Genomic DNA, 15,557 nt, shown 5'->3' with positions numbered 1-15,557 from the left:
TTTGAGGTTATGAATCACCAGATCACAACTAGCAGAGCTGGAGGCTAAATGAGCATGACTTTAACTCAATGTTACATCTCTTTAATACTTTATGGGAAATTCACTGGGAATATAAAAAACAGACAAGTCTCCTATGGCAGGCATCCTATTCTCTGTGTAGTGCACTACTTTTGACTGAGCCATATGTGGCTAACCCTCTGTCACTTAATGTATGACACATGGAATAGGGTGTCATTTGAGACACACAAGTAGCTGGATACAGTGTTGAGTCATCGTAAACACTTGTAAAGATGCACGACACAGTGGAACCTAAACCAATACATGTATGGTGTCGCATAGTCTTTCTATAAAACATTCTGTATAAAGCCCTTCATCTCATCCTCCATAACCCTGGATGGACATCAATACAAGAGATTCAATCCAAAACCGCGATATAGCGTCCTTGACATTTAACAGTAATTTCGAATTAAAAGGTAATTGCCGACAACTGCATCATTTATCTTGAATGCGATCTCTGAACACGGTTACCTTAAAAGGCTGCTTTGTTGACTAGAGCGCTCAGATTGAATCACAGCCAAAACAATATTATAACAGAAATAGTTCATCCGATTGCAGGTTGTCCAGACAGATTCTACAAGCCTCCGTCATCTGAGTGATTGTCATGGCGATGACTGGCAGTTGACAACAGACATACCATCTTGCCGTTCTTCCTTTGTTCACCAGCTGCTCATAGAAGAGAGAACAGACCCAGACATCAATGCATTATCAATAGCCTTGTTATTGGCTGATCAACGGTTCTGCTCAGTGGTGACTATTGGAGCTGTAAAGTTAAGCAACTTTGTCACCTGTAGGTAGTTTGTAGTCTACTAAGAGTCACTGATGATGTCTGCATACAGGTCAGGAGGAGGACGAACCGCCATATCTGAAAGCTTCAAATCTGCTTCCTCTTTACACCTATAGAGAAACACATACAGATGCCTGTCACACACCCACTCTAATGCCTTTAAGACACACCCACTCAGTGACACAGCTCAATAACATGCACAACCCAAGCCAAGAAAACCTGTGATAAATTACACAAGGCGCCATTTCTTTCTATCCAACTTACAGGTACACTGTCTCTGGTCCTTCTATGTCCATAGGGCCTGGAAATGAAACAAGAAAGATGTTTTAAAGGTATTTTCCCACTGTCATCTGAGTGTCAGATTCAAAGGTAGAAAGTTAATTCCTTTCATTGAACTCATGAATTCCAACATTCTTTCAACCATTATGAGCTGGTTTCCTGGACCCAGATTAAACCCTACTGAGAGGGTATACTACAAACTCAGACCAATGAATTAGCCAGCTAACTTTGATAAACCATAAATTTGCTTTCTTATTGAATCAAAAACGTAAGTTAAGTTCCATATACGTCTTGGTTGTTGAGTCAATCAGACCATGCCAACTTCAAGCTCATCTTTCTAAAAGAGTAAAGGTTATTTCAGAATATTTAGGCAAGTTAGACTAACTCCTCGGGATACCCCTCGGGACTATTAGATGTAGGATTTTAAAATAATCCTGCAAAAAAAGGAAATGTGAATTGTAATTAATGGAGATTTTTGTAGGGGTTGATACATTTTTCATAAGGGAAATTTAAAATCAAGTCAAAAAATGTCAATGTGGAAATTACAAACTTCAAAAGCCTTTTTTTGCATTACAGGAAAGTTCTCCTGCAACAGGGTGATCAAATTAAGATCCTACATCTGTATTAAAGAAAGGCATGCACAATGGATATTTTGGGTCTAGGTAACCAGCCCAAGGACAATATACCTAATGTGTGGAATGTGTAGGACACAGAATCCACCCATAGCGCGTTACTTACTGATCGGTTCTTCAGGTTCAAGTTCTTCAGGTCTTCTTGGAGGGAGACGGTAGGGAAAGAGAGAGCTGGTCGAGTAAGGAGAGGAGAAGAAAGAAAAAACGAGAAGCTGAAGAAAATGTAGCCCATTTCAGAAGAACAGAATAGCATACTCAGTTGTCCTTATGTTAGGCTCTGATCTGGCTATTCCATATGGCTGTGGGGTACACTAGTTAATTTAGCAGACAATATTTGCTTAGAATTCCGTGGCATTATTTTATAGTATGAAGAATACAATTGAACATAGCTGAAAAAAATGATTTGAGGGAGCTGTAAAGCAACTCTGTAGAAGAGAATGGAGAACATTCATAGGTTAAACCTGCATGGATTTTGGACGCAGCTGTAATCAGACATAGCACCCTCAACCTCACGTATATACCTTGTCTATAAATATTCCATAATGTCCCTTTGTTAAAAGTTTTTCCAATTAAAGTCCATATACTCTAACAGTCCCTACTTCTAAATGTCACTGTTAAAATAGTCAATATTGGAATTTCTGTGTTATGGACTGACCTCTCTGTGGGCTCTTCCTCAATGAGGGAGGAGAGAGGTTCATCATCATCATGTGCCCACTCCTCACTGTCGTCTGTGACTGGGAGGAGAACACACACAGAGTTTAAATGTTTATTTGGATCCACAATATGGCATGTGTGTATGTTGTGACGACCCTCCCACTCTGTCTGCCGTATTCTTTCTCTTTGCTCTAGTTTTCCTTATTAGGATGCCGGTGGGCGGAGCCGGGAGGGTCGTCAGCAACATGGGACATACCTGGGCCGGGTGTGTCCCAGGATAAATACACCACTTCCCCATTCATGGAGGAGACTCCATGCAGACACCTTTATAGATTTTGTTGTGGCCTTTTGTTTGTTTGCTTTGGCACCTTTCAACACCCCTCATTATCACATTTATACATGCAAACACTCACTTACACTACTGATTACTGATTACACACACCATTGTTAATTGTATTTAGTTTACTTTATTTAATAAATACACTGCTCAAAAAAATAAAGGGAACACTTAAACAACACAATGTAACTCCAAGTCAATCACACTTCTGTGAAATCAAACTGTCCACTTAGGAAGCAACACTGATTGACAATAAATTTCACATGCTGTTGTGCAAATGGAATAGACAAAAGGTGGAAATTATAGGCAATTAGCAAGACACCCCCAATAAAGGAGTGGTTCTGCAGGTGGTGACCACAGACCACTTCTCAGTTCCTATGCTTCCTGGCTGATGTTTTGGTCACTTTTGAATGTTGGCGGTGCTTTCACTCTAGTGGTAGCATGAGACGGAGTCTACAACCCACACAAGTGGCTCAGGTAGTGCAGTTCATCCAGGATGGCACATCAATGCGAGCTGTGGCAAGAAGGTTTGCTGTGTCTGTCAGCGTAGTGTCCAGAGCATGGAGGCGCTACCAGGAGACAGGCCAGTACATCAGGAGACGTGGAGGAGGCCATAGGAGGGCAACAACCCAGCAGCAGGACAGAGGTAGCGGTTCAGTTTGGACTGGACAGTTTGATTTTACAGAAGTGTGATTGACTTGGAGTTACATTGTGTTGTTTAAGTGTTCCCTTTATTTTTTTGAGCAGTGTATATTTTGTTATTCCTTGTCTCCACGTTGTCTGCCTTTTGTTATGAACTTCGAGCCAGTTCGTGACAATGTGCACTAAATTATTGACTGTAATCAGTGAAGTACTTACAGCTGCCTGTATCTTCCTGAAGTGGGTAGTGATTGGATGTCCTGCTGTCCATACTGGCCACATCTCCTCCCTGTTCTACCATAGTGGTAATGTTTTTACAGCTGATGGCCCGAGAAGCCCTCTTCCCCATTTCCAACATCTCCTTAATGTCCAGCTCCACGTCGCTCACTGAGATGTATCCATCTACATACACATACAGTACCAGTCAAAAGTTTGGACACACTTAGTCATTCAAGGGGTTTTCTTAATTTTTACTATTTTCTACATTGTAGAATAATAGTGAAGACATCAAGACTATGAAATAACATATGGAAAAATGTAGTAACCAAAAAAGTGTTAAACAAATCAAAAGATTCTTCAAAATAGCCACCCTTTGCCTTGATGACAGCTTTGTGCACTTTTGGCATTCTCTCAACCAGCATCATGAGGAATGCTTTTCCAACAGTCTTGAAGGAGTTCCCACATATGCTGAGCACTTGTTGGCTGCTTTTCCTTCACTCTGCAGTCCAACTCATGCCAAACCATTTCAATTGGGTTGAGGTCACATGATTGTGGAGGCCAGGTCATCTGATGCAGCACTCCAACACTCTCCTTGGTCAAATAGCCCTTACACAGCCTGGAGGTGTGTTTTGGGTCATTGTCCTGTTGAAAAAACATGATAATCCCACTAAGCTCAAACCAAATGGGATGGCGTATCGCTGCAGAATGCCGTGCTAGCCATGCTGGTTAAGTGCCTTCTAAATAAATCACATTAATGTCCATTGCTCGTGTTTCTTGGCCCAAGCAAGTCTCTTCTTCTTATTGGTGTCCTTTATTAGTGGTTTCTTTGCAGCAATTGACCATGAAGGCCTGATTCACGCGGTCTCCTCTGAACAGTTGATGTTGAGATGTGTCTGTTACTTGAACTCCGTGAAACCTTTATTTGGGCTGCAAATTCTGAGGCTGGTAACTCTAATGAACTTATCCTCTGCAGCAGAGGTAACTTTGGGTCTTCCTTTCCTGTGTTGGTTCTCATGAGAGCCAGTTTCATCATAGCGCTTGTTGGTTTTTGTGACTGCACTTGAAGAAACTTTCAAAGTTCTTGAAATTTTCTGGATTGACTGACCTTCATGTCTTAAAGTAATGATGGACTGTAATTTCTTGTTGCTTATTTGATCTGTTCTTGCCATAATATTGACTTAGTCTTTTACCAAATAGTGCCATCTTCTGTAAACCACCTCTACCTTGTCACAACACAACTGATTGGCTCAAACGCATTAAGAAGGAAAGAAATTCCACAAATGAACTTTTAACAAGGCAAACCTGTTCATTGAAATGCATTCCAGGTGACTACCTCATGAAGCTGGTTAAGAGAATGCCAAGAGTGTGCAAAGCTGTCATCAAGGTAAAGGGTGGCTACTTTGAAGAATCTAAAATAGATTTTGATTTGTTTAACACTTTTTTTGGTTACTACATGATTCCATATGTGTTATTTCATAGTTTTGATGTCTTCACTATTATTCTACAAAGTAGAAAATAGTCCAAATAATGAAAAGCCCTTGAATGAGTAGGTGTGTCCAAACTTTGACTGGTACTGTACATATAACATATAAAGATGTAGGATCTTAATTTGAGCCAATTTTCTACAGCAGGATAATAATCCTGAAGCAACATGAAATGTGAATTATTATTTGTGGACATTTTTTAAGCGTTTGATAAATTTTTCATGAGGACAAATCAAGTCTGACATTACAAATGGGAAATTACAAGCTTTAGGAACCTTTTTGAAAGTCAAATACACTACAAGTTTGAATTTCCTACTGTGCACCTGTTATAACCTGGGTTAGGGATTGGCCGGGGTAGGCCGTCATTGTAAATAACAGTGTGTTCTTAACTGATTTGCTTAGTTAAATAAAATACAAAATAAATATAACTGAGATGTACCCGTCTATGCACACACATAGATATGTAAACCTATATATTCAAACAACAACTCCAGATTTTGAGCCATTAATTTGACAGATTTTATGCACATCTGTATTTGTGTAGAGGTCAGAGGTCAGGGGTTAGGGAGGTGTGTAACCTACATGTATTAGTGCTGTCCCTGGCCAGCCATTTTCCTTTCGGGCAGTTTGTGGTCCGTATGATGCTGACTATGTCCCCATTCTTCACAGCCAGGTCGTGCTTATGTCCTTTAGACGCTACCATCACTGTAGCCTGGTATATAGCCTCCTTCTGACCTGTTATCTACACACACACACACAGTTAAATATACTCTCAGCAGCCCATACTGTATTTACTGTAGAGGAGCGTGATTAATGTAATGTAAGTCTGTTAATCCATTAATGGCATAAACTGCTAGTGGGGCTGCTACTGTTGATATTACCTTGTGTATTAATCTGTGTATAACAGAGCGTATTAGTGTAGTGTGCAGTGTATGTAGTGTGTGTACTAGCAACACTTTGATATTTTTTTGATAAGTCCCGCCCCTTCTCCCATCGCTAGTATTCAGATTTGAGATCCAAAATCATTCATTTACATCATTTGGAGACTTGCTCAAAAATTGAAGTTAACCCTGTAAATCTCAAGTCAAAATACATCTCTCTGTGATAGAAGTTATTACTATGTTAACATGTTGTTCAGATAATCTGCCATCCTAAAGAATGAAATCACACTGGTTTCTACTGCCGAGAGTACTATTTCACCCTCCTCTCCTCCCCTTAGGGTTACTTACCTTAAACTTCTTCATCTCATTTTCTTTATTCTCTCTCTCTTTCTGCTCTTTCCTCTCTCTTTCTTTCTGTTCTTTCTTCTCCTTCTCCAAACGTTGTTTTTCTATCTTTTTCAATTGTTTCTCATCTGGGGTTTCCGAGGCAGGCTTCTTCAAGAACCAGCCAGTCTTGGGTGTTTCTTCTGTCTGTAAACAATTGGAAGATGAAGGACATGTCTGTACAGATCTTTACTGGGGCATTAGATTTACACAGGATAGATGCAGAGAAGTACCTGAGCGATAGATCAGGCTTTACTGTGTGTAATACAGACCTGGGTCAAATACTGAGCTATCAACCAATCAAAACACTCAGAATATTCCTTACCGGAAGCTGAGTCTCAGCATATGGGTCTGTGAAAAATGAAAGGAAGAGAAATAGTTAAGAAAACATGATGACATCTGAGCCCATAATTTCTGTTAATTTATTTTATAGGCTGCAGTTATGGCTAGATAAGATCCAATCATGAGTGAGAAAGCAATGTCAGTCTGTTAAGGGTGATAGGAGAAAAGAGTAAAGGAGACAGACGTCACCGCTCAGACATAAAAACACATTAGCCTCACTGCCTGGACTACATTACATTACATACAGTACACACACACACACACACACACATCTGACCTCATCTCTCATACCCACAGCTGGAAAGTGTCATATGGTGGACAGCATCTAAGGTTCTTTCTGATGCAACATGGCGCCGACAGAGATGGCCGCCTCGCGGAGCGAGGCTAGCCAATGTCCAGTCTCTTGACAACAAGGCAGACGAAATTCGAGCAAGGTTTGCCTTCCAGAGAGACATCAGAGATTGTAACATTCTCTGTTTCACGGAAACATGGCTCACTCGGGATACGTTGTCAGAGTTTGCACAGCCACCCGGTTTCTTCACGCATTGCGCCAACAGAAACAAACATCTCTCTGGTAAGAAGAATGGTGGGGGTGTATGCCTTATGATTAACGAGTCGTGGTGTGATCATAACAACATACAGGAACTCAAGTACTTTAGTTCACCTGACCTAGAATTCCTTACAATCAAATGCAGACCGCATTATCTACCAAGAGAATTCTCTTAGATTATAATCACAGCCGTGTATATTCCCCCCCAAGCAGACACCTCGACGGCCCTGAAAGAACTTCATTGGACTCTATGTAAACTGGAAACCACGTATCCTGAGGCTGATTTATTGTAGCCGGGGATTTTAACAAAGCTAATCTGAAAACAAAGCTCCCTAAATTTTATCAGCATATCGAATGTGCGACTCGGGCTGGCAGAATTCTGCATCATTGCTACTCTAAATACCGCGACGCATACAAAGCCCTCCCTCACCCTCCTTTCGGCAAATCTGACCACAACGCCATTTTATTGCTCCCAACCTATAGACAGAAACTAAAACAGGAAACACCTGTGCTCAGGTCTGTGATTCAAGAGCCTCAGACAACAACATTGATGTATATGCTGATTCGGTGGTCGAGTTTATTAGCAAGTGCATCGGTTATGTTGTACCCACGGTGACTATTAAAACCTTCCCCAACCAGAAACCGTGGATTGATGGCTGCATTCGCGCAAAACTGAAAGCGCGAACCATTGCTTTTAATCATGGCAAGGTGACCAGAAACATGACCGAAATCAAACAGTGTAGCTATTCCCTCCGCAAGGCAATCAAACAAGCTAAGCGTCAGTATAGAGACAAAGTAGAGTCGCAATTCAACAGCTCAGACACGAGACGTATGCTCCCAGACAAATTAAACGACTTCTTTGCTCGCTTTGAGGACAATACAATGCCACTGACACGGCCCGCTACCAAAACCTGCGGGTTCTCCTTCACCGCAGCCAACGTGAGTAAAACGTTTATACGTGTTAACCCTCGAAAGACTGCCGGCCCAGACGGCATCCCTAGCCGGATCCTCAGAGCATGCGCAGACCAGCTGGCTGGTGTGTTTACGGACATATTCAATCAATCCCTATCCCAGTCTGCTGTTCCCACATGCTTCAAGAGGGCCACCATGGTTCCTGTTCCCAAGAAAGCTAGGGTAACTGAGCTAAACGACTATCGCCCCATAGCACTCACTTCCGTCATCATGAAGTGCTTTGAGAGTCAAGGATCATATCACCTTCACCCTATCTGACACCCTAGACCCACTCCAAATTGCTTACCGCCATAATAGGTCCACAGAAGACGCAATCACAATCACACTGCACACAGCCCTAACCCATCTGGACAAGAGGAATACCTATGTAAGAAGGTTGTTCATCAATCACAGCTCAGCATTTAACACCATAGTACCCTTCAAACTCGTCATCAAGCTCGAGACCGTGGGTCTCGACCCCGCCCTGTACAACTGGGTCCTGGACTTTCTGACGGGCTGCCCCCAGGTGGTGAAGGTAGGAAACAACATCTCCACCCCGCTGATCCTCAACACTGGGGCCCCACAAGGGTGCGTTCTCAGCCCTCTCCTGTACTCCCTGTTCACCCATGACTGCGTGGCCATGCACGCCTCCAACTCAATCATCAAGTTTGCAGACGACACCATAGTGGTAGGCGTGATTACCAACAACGAGGAGACAGCCTACAGGGAGGAGGTGAGGGCCCTCGGAGTGTGGTGTCAGGAAAATAACCTCACACTCAACATCAACAAAACAAAGGAGATGATCGTGGACTTCAGGAAACAGCAGAGGGAGCACCCCCATATCCACATCGACGGGACAGTAGTGGAGAAGGTGGAAAGTTTTAAGTTCCTCAGTGTACACATCACGGACAAACTGAAATGGTCCACCCACACAGACAGCATGGTGAAGAAGGCGCAACAGCGCCTCTTCAACCTCAGGAGGCTGAAGAAATATGGCTTGTCACCGAAAACACTCACAAACTTTTACAGATGCACAATCGAGAGCATCCTGTCGGGCTGTATCACCACCTGGTACGGCAACTGCTCCATCCACAACCGTAAGGCTCCCCAGAGGGTAGTGAGATCTGCACAACGCATCACCGGGGGTAAACTACCTGCCCTCCAGGACACCTACACCACCCGATGTCACAGGAAGGCCAAAAAGATCATCAAGGACATCAACCACCCGAGCCACTGCCTGTTCACCCTGTTATCATCCAGAAGGCGAGGTCAGTACAGGTGCATCAAAGCTGGGACCGAGAGACTGAAAAACAGCTTCTATCTCAAGGCCATCAGACTGTTGAGTGGCATCTGCCAACATACGAACTCAAATCTCTAGCCACTTTAATAATAAAAATTGGATGTAATAAATGTATCACTAGTCACTTAAACAATGCCACTTTATATAATGTTTACATACCCTACATTACTCATCTCATATGTATATACTGTACTCTATAGTAGAACTTACTGTAAGGTGCCTGTGTCTTACTCTTCGCTGATCCTTTCTTTTTCTTGGTGGGTTGACCCTTGACCTTCTGCTTGGCTGAGGGCATGTCCTCATAGGCATTGCCACAGCTTCCATAGGTGCTGTCTTCTGCCTGGGCTCTGGAGAGTTGGGGGTGGGAGAACGGTCAGTCAGTGACAACAACAACATGACATAGAGCACTATTCTAGTGGAGAACAAGAGCTGGATATGTTCTTGAGAAGTAGGTACGTTTGAGAGAGAGTAAGAGATAGCTGGTTGTGTTACCCTGCAGCTGGCTGGGGGTTTTGGCTGAAAGGGGAGGCATGGACAGTTTCCTGAAGAACCTCCACCCCCGGTTCTGATTCTGGAATCTCTCTGAATTCAACTCCAAACTCTGGAACTCCCTGGTCCTCAACTTCCGGAAGCTCCTCACCCTCTTCCAGAATCTCCTGTTCTAGAGGCATTGTCTCTGGAATGTTGTCTGCGTTTAGTGGGGCAAACTCAGGGTCACCATATTCTCCGTACCCCCACTTAGACACCTCTAAGTCCACTAAGTCTGCAGGCTGGAACTCCAGGGCTTCCAAGTCCAGAACATCCGATCCTACATCCTCAAACTCAGGAACGTTGAGAGCAGAATCAGCTGAAGGAACAGGAATCTCCACAGCTGTGAAGAGAGACAGATAGTTACTCAACAAGAACAACCACACACTGATAACAATACACTATCCTTTCCATTTTAGCGTGTGTGTCTGGGAATGTGAGATATGTTTGTTTATGTGTAATGTGGTTTGTTTCTGTGGTTTGTGAACACAATGCTGTGGAGCTCTTTAGAAACAGAACATGTCCAGTGTGAGGAGAAGTTGGTAGGATGTACCATAAGCAGTCAGGTCCACGGAGGGGAGTTGGGGGGGTTTCTCTGGTGGGGATCCTCGGGTGGAGGCCTCTGGGAGGCGCTTTCTCGGGGGAGGAGGGGGCACCACAAACAGGTCTGGTAGGACGTCCCTTGCCCCCTTCTCTGCTATCCCCTCCAACATAGGAGACGCCTGCCCTAAAGAGAGGGAGGCAGGGAGGTTCGATACTAAGAAAGCTAAAGCAGTGAAACCTACAGTGTTGGTTATAGTGTTGTTGTAGTGTAACGCTGTGAAGCGAAAAGACTTCAGTCAACACCTATGGCCTCTCTAAAAGGCTTTGTTAAAGTTGAAGACAATGACAGCAGCACCCAATCATGGCAGACACACTGTTCCTCTACACCACAGTGACAATGATAGTTTAAATACCTTCTCTACTCCTCCCTACTCTTCTCCCCCCTTCCTCCTCTACTCCGCCCTACATTCCCCCACTCCTGTTCTCCTCCTCTACTCCGCCCTACATTCCCCCTCTCCCGTTCTCCTCTACTCCGCCATACTCTCCCCCTCTTTTCCTCCCCCTTTCCTCCTCTACTCCACCCTACTCTCCTCCTCTCTTCCTCCCCTTTTCCTGCTCTACTCCACCCTACATTACCCCACTCCCGTTCTCCTCCTCTACTCCACCCTACTCTCCTCCTCTCTTCCTCCCCCTTTCCTCCTCATCCACCCTACTCTCCCCCTCTCCTCTCTCTCCCCCTCTGCCCTCCTCAGGACAGAGTTGTTTCTGGCTCTGAGAGGTAGAGAGGTATTTTACCTGCTCTGCTTTTTAGTGTCTGCAGCTTTGCAACAACACCCATTGTCTTACCTGGGGTGTAAGGGATGAGCTGCACTCCTGTGTACTTCATGTTCAGAGTACAAAAGCAGGGTGAACAGAAGATGGAAAGAGAGAGGGAGGAAGAGAGAGAACAGGGGTCTCAGGGTGAGAGGTACAGAGAAAGAGAGGGAGAGACACTTACTAATGTCAATACCGTTGACTAGGGCCGGTATCAGGGGTGTAGGGGCTGCCGCCCCTGCCTGGTCATCGTAGTCGATTGGTGGGAGCTCAGGTAGGGATTTCATCGGGGTGGGGCTAGGGTTGTGGGGGGGTGGGGGTAGGTCCTCTATGGTGGGCGTGACAGGTCTGGAGGGGATGGGGGTCGTAAGAGGGCTGGGGGGGAATGGAGTTAACATTAACATAATAAGAACAATATGGTCATTTATCAGACTCTTTCATCAAAAGCGACTGGGGGATAGTGTTAATGTGTATGTATTGAAGGTATATTGTGTACCTGGCGAGCGTCCTCTTAGCTTTCTCCAGAGCATTGAAGATTATCTCTGAACCTCTTTTTTTGGGGGAACTCATCTCTTCTGCTCGTCCTAGAGCCAACAGGGCCGAGAGTGGCCGTTCCTGGATCCCCACGGGCCTCTCAGGCTGGAGGGACGGGGGTGTGACTGAGGGGTCACCAGCTGGGGGAGGGGGGGTGTGAGAGGGAAATGGAGAGGCAGAGGTCTCGACTATAACAGCAATATCCACTACTACAGACTCAGGTTCAAGTTCAGCAGCTGGAGGTGTAGGGGGAGGAAGAGGAGAGGGGGTAGGGTCAGGGGGTGGGGATGGAGTGGCGATAACAGGTAGAGGTGGGGTGGAGGTAGAGAGTGGAGGTGTGGAGGGGACAGCAGGGAGTATATGGGTTACTGGGGGAGCTGGTATTGGGCTGAATGGGGCCAGAACAGGGGAAGGGGTAGGGCGGACTGATACTGGCAGGGTGGGGGCTGGGATGATTTCAGCTGGGGTTTTAGGACTGAGGGTTTCAGGGATGTGATCAATGATAGCAGAGTCAGGGATCACTGGGATGGGGTTAGGTGGTGTAACGACTGTAATGGCTTCAGCTGCTGATGCAGGTTTCAGTGTGGGGGGTAACAGGGTAAATACTGGGTTATGAGTCAGCTCCATGGGTAAGGGGGAATCTAGTACTGGGGCAGGTATCGAGGCAGGGGGTAAGTGAACAATGTGTACTGCTGGGGAAGGTGGGATAATGACGGTACGCATAGGTATATCACCAGGGGGGGCTGGGGTTCCGAAGGTGGTTAGAGGCATGAGAGGTTCAGGGTCAGTCAGGCCTGGGCTGGCTATGTCCAGTATGGGGAAAGGAAGAAGCTCAACTCTCCCCTCTTTCCCCTTCTTCCCTGTTTTCACTGACTTCCCGATGCCCAGAAAACCCTTCTTCTTTGTTGTGTTTATGGGCGGTGGTGACATGTCTACCAGCTCAACACTAACCCCCTTAGACCCCCCAGGGGACAGCAGGGACACCTTCTTGTTCTTCATGGCCTTCATGACCAGGTCTGCTTCTTTCTTCTGTTTCTGGTCCAGCAGATCCGACCTCACCGCTACTTCTACAATATCTTTCCCTCCATTCATCCTTTCATCCGCCTTCTCTTTATCAGCCTTCGCCTCTGCCTTCTTTTTACCTAGTAATTTCACCTTTCCCTCATCCTTGTCTTTGCCCTTCACCTTCTTCTCCTTCTCCTCCTTGACGATGACTCTGGATGCGATGCCACCCGGCCCCTGGAGGGAGGAGAGGAGGGAAGGTCGAGCACCATGCGGTAGGGAGTGTGAGTTGGAGGGTGTGTGTGATGTGGAGCTGAGGGAAGGAAGGCAGTTTGTAGGGCTGTGAGGAGGAGGCAGGACTTTAGGTTTCTCAGGGAGAGCAGATTTGGTCCCGGGCTGCTTCAGCATCAACACTTCCTCATCCTGGAACTTTGCCCTCAAGGACTTGAAGTCCAGAAAGTCTTCTTCCTATCAGACAGAGAAAGGAGGGGAGGACATTTCAAACTTGTAGTGTATTTGAGGTTTAAAAAGGCTTCTGAAGTTTGAAAATTTCCACTTTTAATTTATTTTGACTTGATTTTGCTGGCTCAAATTAAGATCTTAACTGGCTCAAATTAAGATCTTACATCTGTATCTCTCTCTCTTTTCACAGTCTAATTCAACATGAGATAAAAAAAGACTAGGTGACCTCATCATTATTTTCATGGTGGGGTGCACAACCCCCAAAAGCATCTTCCAGACACTCTGGCACCAAAACTGCCAATAGAAACTCATAGCAGCCTAATTCCTTTAGGTGAGAGCCTGGGGGCAATAGAACTATAGGTCAGAGGCCCCGGGCTTTTTTGTGTGTGTGTGTGTGTGTGTGTGTGTGTGTGTGTGTGTGTGTGTGTGTGTGTGTGTGTGTGTGTGTGTGTGTGCGTGCGTGCGTGCGTACGTGACAGACCAGTCACCAGTTGGGCTGCTATACCACATGATGACTCTTCCATCTATCCATCCATATGCATGCACACACACACACAGAGATAAAGACAGATATTTTAAATCAAATCTGAAGTTATTACAAAAAGTGTTGCCCTTACCTGCATTAAATAATGTTACATTTAAACAATAAAGCCACACAGCAATAAACGAGAGAGAAGAGCCACCTAATAGATATTGAGGCAAGCAGAAGGGGCATCATGCCAACTCCCCATCGGACTAAAACTGTATTCATGGTAACGACCTTCATTATGGGTGATTGGGGTTGGTTGTCACGCTTTGTACTCGTCTGTATTTCTCATCACCAGCCTATCTTAGAAGACTCTTTTCAATATTAATAGGAAGTCCGAGGTCTTGGGTTAAAATAGGGACCCATTTTATCCTCCTGTCTTATTTCAACATGGAGTTACCATCGAACACACCTTGTCCACTTGTGACAACCAGCCAAATCACGGGTTGGTTGTCACACAGTATGGGGTTGGTTGTCACAATGTTTGCTACTAGTTTATTCCTTTTGTAACAGGAAATTAAGCAATATAGTATAGTTATGCAATAAGGCCCGAGGAGGTTTGGTATATCTCCAATATACCACGGCTTAGGGTTGTTCTTAGGCATGACGCGACATGTTTATAAACTGGTTACCAACATAATTAGAGCAGTAAAAATAAATGTTTTGTCTTACCCATGGTATATGATCTGATATACCATGGCTGTCAGCCAATCAGCATTCAGGGTTCGAACCACCCAGTTTATAAAGAGGCTTAGAATTCGCCTTTCTTTGATGGAACGATATTCCCAACAAAATTCTGCATTTTATGCCTTGAGAACAACATATGACATTTTGAATAAATGTGTGTGTATGCGTGTGTTTGCACACGCAGGGTGCGTGACAGGGTGTGTGACAGAAAATCTATGTTTGTGAGAGAGAGGCAACAAACCCAGATAGCACAGATACCTCGGCCCAACGGATGTATACATGATGCTTCCGGAAGATGCAGTTTAAGACATTGTTTGCCAATTTTCCAGACGTCTCACAGATGTTTGTCGAATAGCTACATTCGAAATGCTACAGATCTACATCGTTTATAGTCGGCAAGGCATCAACATTCTTCCCAATGTCCAATCGCTCTCCACACTACATATACCACCCCACACCATCAATTTTTTTAACACTTTGAAACACAAATGGCCCTCACCTCAATGTTTTGTCATGCTGACATTAATTGTCCAGGTGGATGAGTTCTTTCAAAGAATTCACACATTTGAATTTTACAATTATCACACAGCACCCTGTAGATTGGGAGTAATATGCACTATGACAACCAACCAGGTCTCCTCTATACCGGGACGGCGCTGTGTGCGTGCAAGGGAGAGAGAAAATGAGAAGAGACCAGCACTGAAAGTGTAATAACACCAGATAAAAGTATTACCTGGTCCATCGTGCGTAATTCCACCAGGCAGAGAGACAGCTGTGGGTAGCCTTGTTCCACCTCTCTTGTATTTTTCCAGGTGTCAGCTTCTGCCTCTCATTCTGGCCATTTCATGTAGCGTCATTACACCAAGCAGTTACACAAAACAATCAATGCAATAACTCTGAATAACTTTTTCCAGTGGCAACAGTCCAGGAGGCTACCGGTAATGTTACTGTTGTCATCAACTAATA

At 44.7% G+C, this 15,557-nt stretch overlaps 1 protein-coding gene across 1 annotated transcript; it reads right to left on the bottom strand.

The window, feature by feature from the left end:
- Positions 1 to 65: 65 nt before the first annotated feature.
- Positions 66 to 15,333, bottom strand: LOC129811154 (titin-like). Its single transcript, XM_055862354.1, has 15 exons — positions 15,325 to 15,333; positions 12,649 to 13,384; positions 11,877 to 12,054; positions 11,565 to 11,755; positions 10,578 to 10,751; positions 9,989 to 10,367; positions 9,707 to 9,843; positions 6,679 to 6,704; positions 6,318 to 6,500; positions 5,671 to 5,830; positions 3,605 to 3,787; positions 2,411 to 2,489; positions 1,862 to 1,926; positions 1,109 to 1,145; positions 66 to 954 (listed from the first exon to the last, which is right to left on the bottom strand). Exons 1-15 carry the CDS (start codon positions 15,331 to 15,333, stop codon positions 867 to 869), a joined length of 2,625 nt encoding a protein of 874 aa, XP_055718329.1. The 3' UTR covers positions 66 to 866.
- Between the last annotated feature and the right edge of the window lie 224 nt (positions 15,334 to 15,557).

The sequence above is a fragment of the Salvelinus fontinalis genome, chromosome 14 (genome assembly GCF_029448725.1).
Source record: "Salvelinus fontinalis isolate EN_2023a chromosome 14, ASM2944872v1, whole genome shotgun sequence".
NCBI lineage: Eukaryota > Metazoa > Chordata > Actinopteri > Salmoniformes > Salmonidae > Salvelinus > Salvelinus fontinalis.
Note: the sequence above shows the minus strand (reverse complement) of the source record. Positions and strands in the feature narration are given on the sequence as shown.

What these genes read in the sequence shown, in the direction of transcription:
- LOC129811154 (XM_055862354.1), bottom strand. An exon ending in CGGAACCCCAGCCCCCCCTG is followed by an intron (nt 12,055 to 12,648) that starts GTGATATACCTA and finishes CCCCTCCCCCAG; the next exon opens with CTGGTGACCCCTCAGTCACA. An exon ending in AACCCCCAGCCAGCTGCAGG is followed by an intron (nt 9,844 to 9,988) that starts GTAACACAACCA and finishes CCAACTCTCCAG; the next exon opens with AGCCCAGGCAGAAGACAGCA.